Source organism: Camelus dromedarius, chromosome 27, assembly GCF_036321535.1.
Source record: "Camelus dromedarius isolate mCamDro1 chromosome 27, mCamDro1.pat, whole genome shotgun sequence".
In the NCBI taxonomy this organism is placed as follows: domain Eukaryota; kingdom Metazoa; phylum Chordata; class Mammalia; order Artiodactyla; family Camelidae; genus Camelus; species Camelus dromedarius.
This window is the reverse complement of record NC_087462.1, coordinates 2,353,404-2,365,418: the sequence shown is the minus strand read 5'-3', so window position 1 is coordinate 2,365,418 and position 12,015 is coordinate 2,353,404. Positions and strand designations below refer to the sequence as shown.

The 12,015-nt window shown below is 54.4% G+C and overlaps 1 protein-coding gene across 3 annotated transcripts; it reads left to right on the top strand.

Moving 5' to 3' along the window:
• The first annotated feature begins 1,760 nt into the window (after positions 1-1,760).
• Positions 1,761-11,519, top strand: TBXA2R (thromboxane A2 receptor). Of its 3 annotated transcripts, none has more exons than XM_010996058.3 (3): positions 1,761-2,186; positions 6,157-7,024; positions 10,794-11,519. In XM_010996058.3, exons 2-3 carry the CDS (start codon positions 6,239-6,241, stop codon positions 11,037-11,039), a joined length of 1,032 nt encoding a protein of 343 aa, XP_010994360.1. In that variant the 5' UTR covers positions 1,761-2,186; positions 6,157-6,238; the 3' UTR covers positions 11,040-11,519. The 3 variants fall into 3 exon arrangements, with proteins under 3 accessions (XP_010994360.1, XP_064335790.1, XP_064335791.1); XM_064479720.1 differs by having other exon boundaries at positions 5,884-7,024; XM_064479721.1 differs by lacking the exon at positions 1,761-2,186 and adding an exon at positions 2,226-6,022.
• Positions 11,520-12,015: the final 496 nt, after the last annotated feature.

The window sequence follows — 12,015 nt, the reverse complement described above, 5'->3', positions numbered from 1 at the left end:
CTCCAATCTGGAGCCCTAGTCCAACATCCTCTTCTTACCACATCTGCCCTCCTTGCAGCTCCCTGAAGCCTTGCTCTCTCTTGCCTCTAAAGTTTTGCTTGTGTAATTTCTGCCATGTCTCTTGGACCTGTGGAACTCCTACTCATCCCACAAAGCCCCAGTTCTCATACCTCCCGCCAGGATGCCTTCCCAGCTCACCTTCTGGGCTCCCCTAAGTCCTGTCACTTCCTTTGGCCAAGCCCTGAACACAGGAGGCTGGGACTGTATGTGTCTAGCTCCATCTTCTCCAGCCTGGGGGATCCTTGAGGGCAGGTATGTCGTACAGTCTACCTGGGGCTCAAAATTGTCCTACCACATTGGCTGGGACAGAGTTGTCCTTAAGGAGGGGTTGAGGGGAGCAAGACTGTCTGGGACATCAAGGCTTTAGAGAGGTGGGGGCCTCGAAGCCAGGGCTCTACCAGATGCATAGGAGCTGGGGAGACTCCTTGTTAAGGAAGAAGAATTAGGGTTAAATGGAAGAGGGGAGGGGCCATCTGGAGGAATGCACAGGCCAGAAGGATAGTGGGCGGGCTGAGCAGAGGGGAGAGCAGGGTCTGGGCTGGAGTCTGTCCTTCTCACTCAGAGCCTATATTTGTGAGCCTGTCCCAGGCCCCCCGAGGACTGGGAGGGGTGAGGTCAAGGCCAAGCAGCTGGTCCTGGCCCACTCCAGGCCCTAACTTGGGGCCAAGGAGGCCCAAGGCCACCCCTCCACAGCCACGCTGCCCTCTTTCATCCTCAAAGGTCAACCACAGCCCCAGGCCTGTGGTCCCCCTTCACCCACCTGAGGCCAGAGGACTGTGGGCAGCAATGACCTTTAAAAGACTCACTTCCTGCCTCACGGTCCAGCCTCCGTGCCTTTGTTCTAGCCCTGCCCAGCCTGGTCACCCTCTGCTTTTGCGGCTTTAGGTTAATGGGACACTGGACCAGAGCCCTGAGTGAAACTGGGGGCTTTCAAGGAAGCCGATCCTGGCTAGAGTCACTCCAAGCCCTGCTTCCAGCTCCCTGCCTCATTCTCAGTCCTCTCCACAGAGAAGGGATCTGGGCGTGCTTCCCCCATCCGCACTCAGGGGCAGAGGGCACAGTACTTCCCCACCCCCACTGCTGGCATCTCTGTTTGGGGCTTTGCCTCCTCTGGCCCCAGTGCAGTCTCCCAGCCTTTGTCCTCATAGGACCCTCCCCTCACCGGGCTCCTGGCTCACCTGCTCCAGAAGAGACTATCTCAGCAGGCTGCCCACAAAGCTTCTGGCTGGAGAGTCTGGTTGCCCCTCCTCTCTAAACATCCCTGCACCCTCACCCCCAGCCCTGGCAGGAGCCTCAAACAAGCCCTGCACTGATTAGGCACCTACGGTGTGCCAGGTCCCACCCCACCAGGTTCATCCGCTGGGGACCTGGGCCCCTGGCCCCGGGTCTGGGTGTCCTGGGAAGCTGACCTCGCCAGGCCCCGCACCTCCCCTCTCCCTCCGGCCTCGGGTGCTGCCCCCACTGTGAATAACGCGGCGCCTGGAGGCCAGAGCGCCGGGAGGGGTCCCGGCTGGGGCAGGCTGGAGGCGGGGGAGCGGGGAGGGCGGCTGGGCGCAGGCTCCAGAGAGGGTGCCGGCCACCCCGGCCGCCGCGCCCTGCCCCTGCAGCCCGGGGTCCCACGGGTGCCCCCTCCCCCAGGAGGCTGCACGGTCTCGCCGCGGGGCGGGGGGAGCCCGTTGACCCCCAGCAGCCAGGCCCAGGCGTGAGGGGCGTGGCCAGCGCGGGTGTGGGGAGGGGCTGATGAGAGACCGACGGAAAGACAGAGACCCAGAGAGACCAGTGCAGAGACCCGCGCGAGCTGCACAGCAGAGCACCCCTACCCCGGGCTATTTTTAGCTCCCGCGGACCCCCTCCAGACCTGGAGGGGCCCTCGCCCCTCCTTCGGCTGGGACCCTGCGCAGCTGCTGCGTCCTGTGCGGCCTCGCCCTCCATCTGTGACCCCGCCGCGACCGGAAGCGCTGGGGTCCTCTGTCCCGCCCGCCCGCAGTGACTCGGTTTCCCCAGGGGCATCGAGGCCGGCCGCTCTGCTTCCGCCTCTGCAAGCCGCAATCCCGCCCGGCACCCGCACGTTCGCCCGGGTCCACGAGGGCGCGGCTACTTCTGCAGGTCCCAGCGACCATCGCCAGGTGAGGATGATTGGCTGGTTAGGTTAGGGGCCGGGCATAAGCGTGGATAGGTGAGGCTTGAGTGTATCCTGTGGTGATCCACCCTGCGGTGGGTGTGTCACCCTGAGTGGTGACAGCTGCCAGGTGCTGGGTGTCCTGGGGCACTGGTGAGCCTGGGTCTATGCCTGCAGGGGCACTGGTGAGCCTGGGTCTATGCCTGCAGGGCCGCCTGGCCTGGGCACCTGCATGTGCCACTGTGGCTAGGTGGCCGAGGATGTGCTTGTGTGCGTATTTCCCTGGGTGGGTGCCACAGCAGGGGAGGGTTCCAGGGTGTTGGGTGTGGCTGTGAGTTCAAGTCCACATCCGGTTGGTTGTGTGTCTGTGTGCACTCAAGGAGCTGGGCCTTGGCCCATGTCCCTGTGATCACTATGACTGTGTCCATCATTAACCACTGGCCACCTGGCCTGGGTCCTGTCCCATCATTTCACATCCAGCCCCCTCATGTGGCCTCGGGAAAGCCTGAGTGGTGAGCACCGAGAGGATGCCTATTGGATAGAAAAGGAAACTGAGGCTCAGAGGCTCATGTGAGTCAGGCTGACTGTGGAGTCCCCTTCTACACCCTCTGGGGTGGGGACCTGGTTGGTGTCATAAACAGGAAAAGTTCCCAGAAATTGAGCCTTGTGGTGAGGGGAGGCAGGGGTGGACCTGGGCCCCGCGTGTATGTGTGTGTGTCTGTGCGGTCATCTGCAGCTGCACAAGGGCGTGGAGGGGTTCCACACCTGTGGGCGTTCAGGTCTGCATCAGGCATGGGCCTGGTCCCTGCAGTTTCATGACAAAGGGCATCGTCTTCAGTCGCCCGCAGCATAAGAGAACTGAAGAAACAGCGAAACAGGCAGAGATCACACAGAGCATCAGGGCTCTTGCCTGGCTGCCCCATGCACCCAGCTAGGGGATGAGCTGAGAGCAGGGTCAGGAGCCGCAAGGGCGCACCAGATCAGGGCAAGCAGAGGCGAAGTCCTGGGGCAGGAGCAGGTCAGGCCGGGGAGACCAGAAGGCCCAGCAGCGAGTCAATGTCCTAGTTACGTACCCCCTCTTCACAGAAAGGGAACTGAGGTGCTGAGATTCAGCAAGTTTGAGCCCCCAGCTTGGCCATGGAGGATGGGGGACTCCAGTCCGAGCTTGTCTGAGGTCACCATCACCCTTGAGGGAGGTCAGGTGGGCCCAGGGTGTGGGGACGGACAGGCAGGCCGGGCAGGTGAGGGGTGGGGTTCAAGTGGGAGAGGGACTTGATGAGAGATGGATGGCTCTCGGGCGGCGGGGGGAGGAGAACAGGGCAGGAGAGGACAATAGGCAGAGGAGGGGCCCGGCCCTGGTAACCAAACGTCACAGTGCACTGGGGCCAGCGAGGCGGGGAGCCCAGTGCCAGGGCCTCTGGGACAGTGGTGGATGGAATCCTCCAGCGAGGAACCAGAACCCGAGACGGAGATTTCTGGAACCCAGCACCCAGCCAAATTCCTGTCAAAGTTCCGGAACATCAGCCCCTTGAAATTCTAGACTCTTAGGGGCTTCAGCTTCAAGAACTGGAGCTCATTACAATTCTAGAACCCTGGACCTTCAAAGTCCAAACCCCCACACTCTCAGGCCATGGGATCCTGGGTTCGTCCAGCACATCTGGGGTCCATGCTTCCCATGAGGCACAGAGAGGGGGAGCAATTCCCCCAAGGGACACACAGGGGAGCTTCTGGACCTCAGACTGGGAGGACGATGGTCCTCCGCAGGGTGGGTGCTCTGCCATCCCTCCCAGCCATTGTGGGAGGGGAAAGAAGGCTTTGTCAGGCCTCTCCTGGCCTGCTTGCCTGGGGAACTTGAGACGCTGCTATCACCTGAACCCCAGGGTGGAGGGTGGACTGGAAACCGCAGGCTGGGGCCAGAGGGAGTAGTGCCAGTTTCCAGCCTCCCCTAGGCCAAGAGCCCTGGGTCACAGGGATGTTCCTAGACCAGGCAGCCTCGGGGTCTGTGTCCCCGGGTGCATGAACTCCCGCACAAGGGTGAGGGACCAAGGAACCATGAGACCCAGGAAGGGCTGGCGGTCTCTCCAGGCTGAGGTTGGGGCAGTGGCCGCAGGCACAGCCCAAGTCCCCAGGAATGTTCAGAAACAGCGCATACCAGCTCAGGAGGGAGGGAGGGAGCGAGCACCCAGCCCCAGGAGGAATCCAAGTGCAGGCCAAATGTGAGCCAGCAAAAGCACACCCCGGCCTGGGAGCAGAGGGCTCGGATGGCCCGGCACGGACCCCACCCCCACCTCTCAGGACCTGTTTCCCTGCTCAAGGCCCTGCCCCCACTGAAGTGGCTGTGACTTTGGCTCTCAGCCGGGGAGGGAAGCTCAGTGCGGCCGTCAGGCTCTGGATAATTGATGAAGCTCGGTGAGGAGCTGCTGAGCAGAATTAATGAGATGGAGAGTGAGGGGGCGGCACCCATCAGCACGCTCACTACTTCACTGTGTCACAGACTGAGCACTGCCAGGTGTTCAGCCTCAGACACAGTGAAATCCTTCCTGTCATTAGCCCCATTTTGTACCGAAGGGAAACTGAGGCTCAGCGGGACATGATGCGCCCAAGGTGAGTAAGAGGGTTCCTGGCAAAGTCAGGGTTCAAATCTGGTCTGACCAACTTTGTAGAAACTTCTGTTCCTTCTGAAGGAAAATTCCAATTATTGTGAGCCGCCACCTGACTGGCTGACTTTTGAATCACTTACATACATTTCTGTGTAATGAGGTCTGAGTTCATAGAAATCTCCAATTTCAGATCAACTCCAGCTGGGCTGTGTGACCCTGGATTAGATATTTAACCTCTCTGTGCCTCAGATTCACCCCTCTGCAAAATGGGGATCATAATAGGACTTTTATGAGCTTTAACTGCCTGGAACCTCTGTACCCCACCGTGGTCCTGCCTCCCTGCCTTTGCCCACTCTGATTCAGCCACCCGGTGTGCCCTCACTGATGTGTGCCCAGGGCAGGAGGCTGGGGCCCCAGGTGCTGGCCCCAGCCCCCTGGGCGGCCTTATGCCCTCCCTGCGGTGTCCTCTTTGGGAGTTGGGAGCTGGTTTTAGAACGGTCTCATTTCTGCTCGCCTTCCCCACATCTGACCAGTGCATCCAGACCCCGTGCGGTCAGGCTCACGTGTCTCTCTGGTTTCCCCCCCAGCCCCACACTGGGTCCCGGGCCCTGCCTGCTGCTGTTTTTATAGTCCATCCCTGGGGAACCTGTTGCTCCAATGAGCTGTTTTTTGTTCCCAGAATGGAACTAGATTTCTGGGTTTATTTCGCACTAAACGAAAATGGGGGCGAAAATAATGCAGATGATTCCAAAACGTGAGGAAAGAGCTCCTCGAACACCAGTGGGACCAGGTCTCCCCTACACGCCTTCGTGAGAAGCTGTGACCCGCGAGGCTGACCTTGGAGCAGACGCGAGAGCCAGCGACCTCTGGCCGACAGCCAACCCCCCTCCCCACACTGGACGTGTCCTGTTTTACAGCAGCTGAGATCTGCCCTGGATTATGCAGTTCACCAGGGGCTCAGATGGATGACCAGTAGGGAAACGGAAGTTTAGAGAGAAGAAATAATTGCCTGCGGTCACACAATGGGTGCCAGGGCTGGCGTTCAAGCCCCGGCCTTCTCAGCCCTTCTCTGCAGCCCGGCAAATAATTACTGGTGTCTTCCAGGGGTCCCAGAAGAGACAGAATTGGTCCTCACCCTTGACGATCACTGAGCCTGGACAGAGCTGGAGGCAGCAGCAGTAGTAATAGCGATAGCAGTACTAGTAGTAGTGGTAATAGAAATACTCACTGCTCAGGGAGTGAGGTAAGTCAGGAAAGGCTTCCTCAAAGAGATTTTGACCTGGGGCACTGAAGGCTGTGTAGGAGTTCACCAGGGCTTCTCAGACTAAAATGCAGAATGAATCACCAGCAAATCTTCTCTGCCTGCCCTGCCCCCAGGTGTGCTGAGCGAGTGCCAGCCCGTCCCACCTGCAGCCTTGGCCGGATGGGGTGGTGACCCTCCCCGCTCCGCCCTGGTGCCATGTGGCCCAATGGCAGCTCTCTGGGGCCCTGTTTCCGGCCAACAAACATCACCCTGGAGGAGCGGCGCCTGATCGCCTCCCCCTGGTTCTCGGCTGTCTTCTGCCTGGTGGGCCTGGCCTCCAACCTGCTAGCGCTGAGCGTCCTGATGGGCGCGCGGCAGGGCAGCTCCCACACGCGGTCCTCATTCCTGACCTTCCTCTGTGGCCTGGTCCTCACCGACTTCATGGGGCTGCTGGTCACCGGTGCCATCGTGGTGTCCCAGCATGTCGCCCTCTTCGACTGGCAGGCTGTGGACCCTGGCTGCCACCTCTGCCACTTCATGGGCGTCATCATGGTCTTTTTCGGCCTGTGCCCACTGCTGCTGGGGACCACCATGGCCTCGGAGCGCTACCTGGGCATCACCCGGCCCTTCTCACGGCCCACGACCGCCTCGCAGCGCCGGGCCTGGACCACGGTGGGGCTGGTGTGGGCTGCCGCGCTGGTGCTGGGCCTGCTGCCCCTGCTGGGCATGGGCCGCTACACCGTGCAGTACCCGGGCTCCTGGTGCTTCCTCACGCTCGGCACCGAGCCAGGGGACGTGGCCTTCGGCCTGCTCTTCGCACTCCTCGGCAGCCTCTCAGTGGGGCTGGCCTTCCTGCTCAACACCATCAGCGTGGCCACCCTGTGCCACGTCTACCACGGGCAGGAGGCCGCCCAGCAGCGCCCCCGGGACTGCGAGGTGGAGATGATGGCTCAGCTCACCGGCATCATGGTGGTGGCCAGCATCTGCTGGATGCCACTGCTGGTGAGTCACGGGTCTGGGGTGCCTCAGGTTCTTGTCTGCCTGAAAAAGTGTGGGCACACCCCCAGTGTTCAAGGGGACTTCTTTGAGGAGTTCACAAATGAAACACAGAAAACCCCACACTTGGGGCAGAGCTGGGGCGGAGGCAGTGTCCTGGGACTGGGATGCCCAGGGAGGGGCTCCAAGGCTCTTCCTGGGGTATCAGGGAAGGCTTTCCAGAAGAGGGGCATTGGAGCTGAGGTTGTGAAAGATGAAGAGGAGTTTACCTGCTAGACAAAAAGAGGGAGGGCTTCCAAGGCAGGATCACTAAATCATCAAACATTTCCTGAGTCTACTTTGTGCCTTGCTCTGGGCTGGACCCCACCCCAGCCCTGCACAGATTTCCCCTGAGTCAGGGAAGCTTTCTGAAGTCCTACTGATGAATGTAACTGACTGCTTGGAGTGGTTATTTTTCCATTTCTGATTGGATCAGGACAATCTGGAATCTGGAGTGAGACACATTGTTTCCAGCCCATGTCTTACAAGGACTTGCCCTGTGACTGTGGCTATGGGCTTCCCTCCTCCAGCCTCAATCTCCTCCGATGATGGGGATGATTAAAAAGTTGCCTGCCTCTCAGAGGGACTGTGGGGATGAAATGAACTCATTTATTCATTTGTTGCCTCCGCAAACATTTATTGAGTGAGCACTGTGTTGCCAGCTCTGGTCTAGGTACTAAGGACACAGCATGGCTCAAAACTGACAAAAATGCTTGACTTCCTGGAGCTCTTAGGCAGTGGGGAAGACAGAAAATAAACACAATATATAAATAAGTGAAATGGTAGACATTAGGAAGTGATAAGGGCTAAAACAAAAACTCAACCTGTGGGATCGGAAAAGTGCAAAGTTGGTTTTTGCTTTGTTTGGCTGAGAATGTGTTTACATGTGTAAATTCTGGGCAAAAAATAGAAAGAACATTATTTCTTTGTGATATGTGAAAATGACATGAAACCCAAATTTCCTCATCCAAAGATGAAGTCCTGTTGGTCCACAGCCACGCCCATTTTCTTCTCTGTGGATTTCAGGCTCTAACAGCTGAGCTGAGTCGTTGGGGCGGAGACCATGTTTAAAATGCTTACTACGTGGGGAGTGGACAGCTCAGCAGGAGAGCACCTGCTTAGCATGCACAGTGTCCTGGGTTCAATCCCCAGCACCTCCATTAAGAAATAAATAAACCTAATTACCTCCACTCATAAAAAATAACTTTATAATGTTTACTCTACGGCCCTTTAGGGAAATCTTTGCCACCAAAGGGGACTCAGGAAACATTAAAAAAAATTTTTTTTATTACAGTGTTAGTTTACAGTGTTGTGTCAATTTCTGGTGGACAGCATAATGTTTCAGTCGTACATGTACATACATATATTCCTTTTCAAATTCTTTTTCATTATAGGTTACTACAAGATATTGAAAATAGCTCCCTGTGCTATACCATATAAACTTGTTGTTTATCTATTTTATACATAGTAGTTAGTATCTGCAAATCTCGAACTCCCGATTTATCCCTTCCCACTAACCATAAGTTGTTTTTTGTGTCTGTGAGGTTGTTTCTGTTTTGTAAATAAGTTCCTTTGTGTCATTTTTTTATTCTTTTAGTTCTTTGTTTTTTTGAGGGGGAGGTAATTAGGTTTATTTATTTATTTTTGGAGGAGGTACTGGGGATTGAACACAGGACCTCGTTCATGCTAAGCATGCGCTCTACCACTTAAGCTATATCCTCTCCCCTGTGTCATTTTTTTTAGATTTCACACATAAGTGATATTATATGGTATTTTTCTTTCTCTTTCTGGCTTATTTCACTTAGTATGACAATCTCCAGATTGATCCATGTTGCTGCAAATGGCATTATTTTATTCTTTTTTTATGGCTGAGTAGTAGGAAACATTTTTTTATGATTCAGTGATTCTACCCAGGATGTCTTCCCCATTTTTTGGCCAGCAGTTAAACTCCTATTCATCTTTCAAAGCCCCAGCTCAACGATTTAGTGCAGGGTATGGCTTATCCTGGGTGATCCAAGAGAGTGGAAGCTGGAGGGTGGGGAGGAGGAGACTGAGGCAGATCCTGGTCAGGGACCACTTGGTGAAGGTGACATTTGAGCAAAGACATGGAGGAAGTGAGGGGGTGAACCACGTGGAGATGTGGTACAGGGGCAGGGGGTAGTATTCCAGGCAGAGAGTACAGCCTTCCCCCAGTTGGGGTGCATGCCTTGGCCCCTTGTGAGGACCCTGAGCCTCGGCAGACTCCTGCAGGCCCACACCATGTACCTGCTGCCCAGCCTCCTCCTCCTCCCCACCGTCCAGCCTCCACTCTCTTGGATCACCCAGGATGAGCCCTGCCCTGTGTTAAACCACTGGAACTAAGGTTTTGAAGGATGAATAGTAGTTTAACTGCTAGATCAAAACTGGGAAGGCATCCTAGGTAGAATTATTTACTCATTAAATGATTCCTGAGTCCCCTTTGGTGGCCAGCTTTTCCTAAAAGGCCAGATAGTAAATGTTTTAAACCCGGTCTCTGTCCCAGTGACTCAACTCTGCTGCTGCAGCAAGAAAGCTACATGGAAACAAACAGGCACGGCTGTGCACCAATGGAATTTCATTTCTGGATGCTGAAATTTGAATTTCATGTCTTTTTCACATGTCACAAAGTATGCTTTCTGTTTTTCCTCTCACCATTTACACATGTAGAAAACTTCTTAGCAAAACAGCAACACAAACCAAAAAGGCAAAAACAAAGCAAATAAAACAAAAACAGGCGGCAGTATTGATCAGCACACAGTAGGTCCTCAGGAAACAATTTTAAAATAATTTACTTGAATATAATACATGTAATGCAATATGAATTATAATTATATTAAACAAAACATATTAACTATAATTTTAAAATACTTCATAGTTAATTATTATATTGTTATATATTGGAATTAATACTTAATAATTATATCAGTTATATCAATCAACAATTATATATTGTTTAATACTATATAACAGAACTATAATTATATATTATTGATGCTTAATAATTATTTCAATTATTACATAATACATAGTCACAATTATAATTATATAATTATTATATAATTACATATATAATTATTTAATACTATATAATATATAACTATAATTACATAGTTAGCTACAATTAGCAATATATTATTAGATGATTATATTATTATAGTTTATAATAATTTATGAATACCTTATATTACATATTATGTAATATTAAACATAAAACCCAACATTTAAATACATTAACATGATTTAATATAAGAATTTAACATAAAATTATTTAATATAAAATTGTCATAAAAATTTTAGAAACTATAAATTTAATGTAATATAAAATTACTTAAAATAAAATATATAAAATTTAACTACTTAATATACAATTTTTTGCACCATATCATATGATAAAATTTGTATAAGATATAAATATTTAATAGAACAATAATGTTGGCAGTCATAGAGATTGCACGCGTCCACACCCACAAGTCTTCTTGTCCACCACGTTTAATCGTGCCCAGGAGAGGAGCAGAAAGTGTGTCCTATTTTGTGGCCACATCAACAGAAGTTCAGAGAGGTCAGGCAGCTCTCCCGAGGTCACACAGCAAAGCAGTGACAGAATCGAATCGGCACTCGATCTCAGGGGACGGCAGGTGGCCCGGGCCGGTGCAGGTGGAAGGGCAGGCAGGGCTGGCAGCCGGCCTGGGCCCCCACTGACCGCTAAGGCCCTCGGCAGGTCTTCATCGCCCAGACCGTGCTTCGGAGCCCGCCTGTCATGAGTCCGACTGGGCAGCTGTCCCGAGCTACAGAGCAGCAGCTGCTCATCTACCTGCGCGTGGCCACCTGGAACCAGATCCTCGACCCCTGGGTGTACATCCTGTTTCGCCGGGCAGTGATCCGGCGCCTCTACCCTCGCCTCAGCGCCCAGCCCAGGTCGCTCTCCCTGCAACCCCAGCTCACCCGCCGGCCCACGATGCAGTAGGGCCGGGGCTGGACGTCAGTGGCGGCTCTGGAAAGACAGCGGACAGGGGACCCAGTCAGCGTGTCCCCCGTTAAACCTTGGTCCCCCTCGGTGGTCACATCTGCCTGATCTGAAGTCCCAGAGTGCAGGATGGACAGTTTGAGCAGCAGGATTGTGGGCCCTGGGGGTCCCCGACTCCCCTGATCTTCCTTTCCGAGTCCTCTCCCCTTTCTTAGCTCCCCCCACCCCCAAGTCCTCTCCCAACCCCGGGAAGGATGTGTGGAGGGTGAGGTATTGGGAGGGTGTCTGGAAGAAATCAGGTTTGTAAGCCTCCCCTTTTAGAAATGGGGGACTCTGACCCTTGAAGATGACCTACTTCCTGGGGTAGGGTTGATTCCCTTGGGCACCCCAACCTGAAAAGGCTCTGCCTGGAAAAGATTGAATGTGACCCATCAAGACACCCCTTCTCTTGCCAAAATATAATCTCCGCCTCCGGCTTAATTTTCCTCTGGGTCCGGAATCGTCAGTCATTGAAGTTCCTCGCATCAGAGGGCTACCCAGCCCGCTACCCAACCTCGTCGCAGCTCAGCAGGACCAGGGCGGCGGGGGGGGGGGGGGGGGGGGGGGAGGGCAGGGGGGGGGGCTGGCTTCCCGCTCCTCTCCCCACCCCCTTCATCGAGGCTTCACTAAGCCTTCACAGCTTGGATCTCCTGGAGTCCTCCGTACAGCCCCTCGGAGAGGGTTCCGGCATTAAACCCATTTTGCAGGTGAGGAAAAGAGAGGGCGAGACACAGGAGATCGCGGAGGAACCCCCTTCCTTCACTGACCGCGGGACGCCCGTCCTCTTAAACTGACGGTTTAGCCTTCTCTTCGCTCAGCCCTTCAGAGGCCCAATGCCGTGAACTGGCAGCACCTGGCCCACGGCAGGTTCTCAGTAAAGGCTGACTGAATGGCGGAACCACTGAGCTTTTATAGAGCGCCGCGTGTGTGCAGGTAT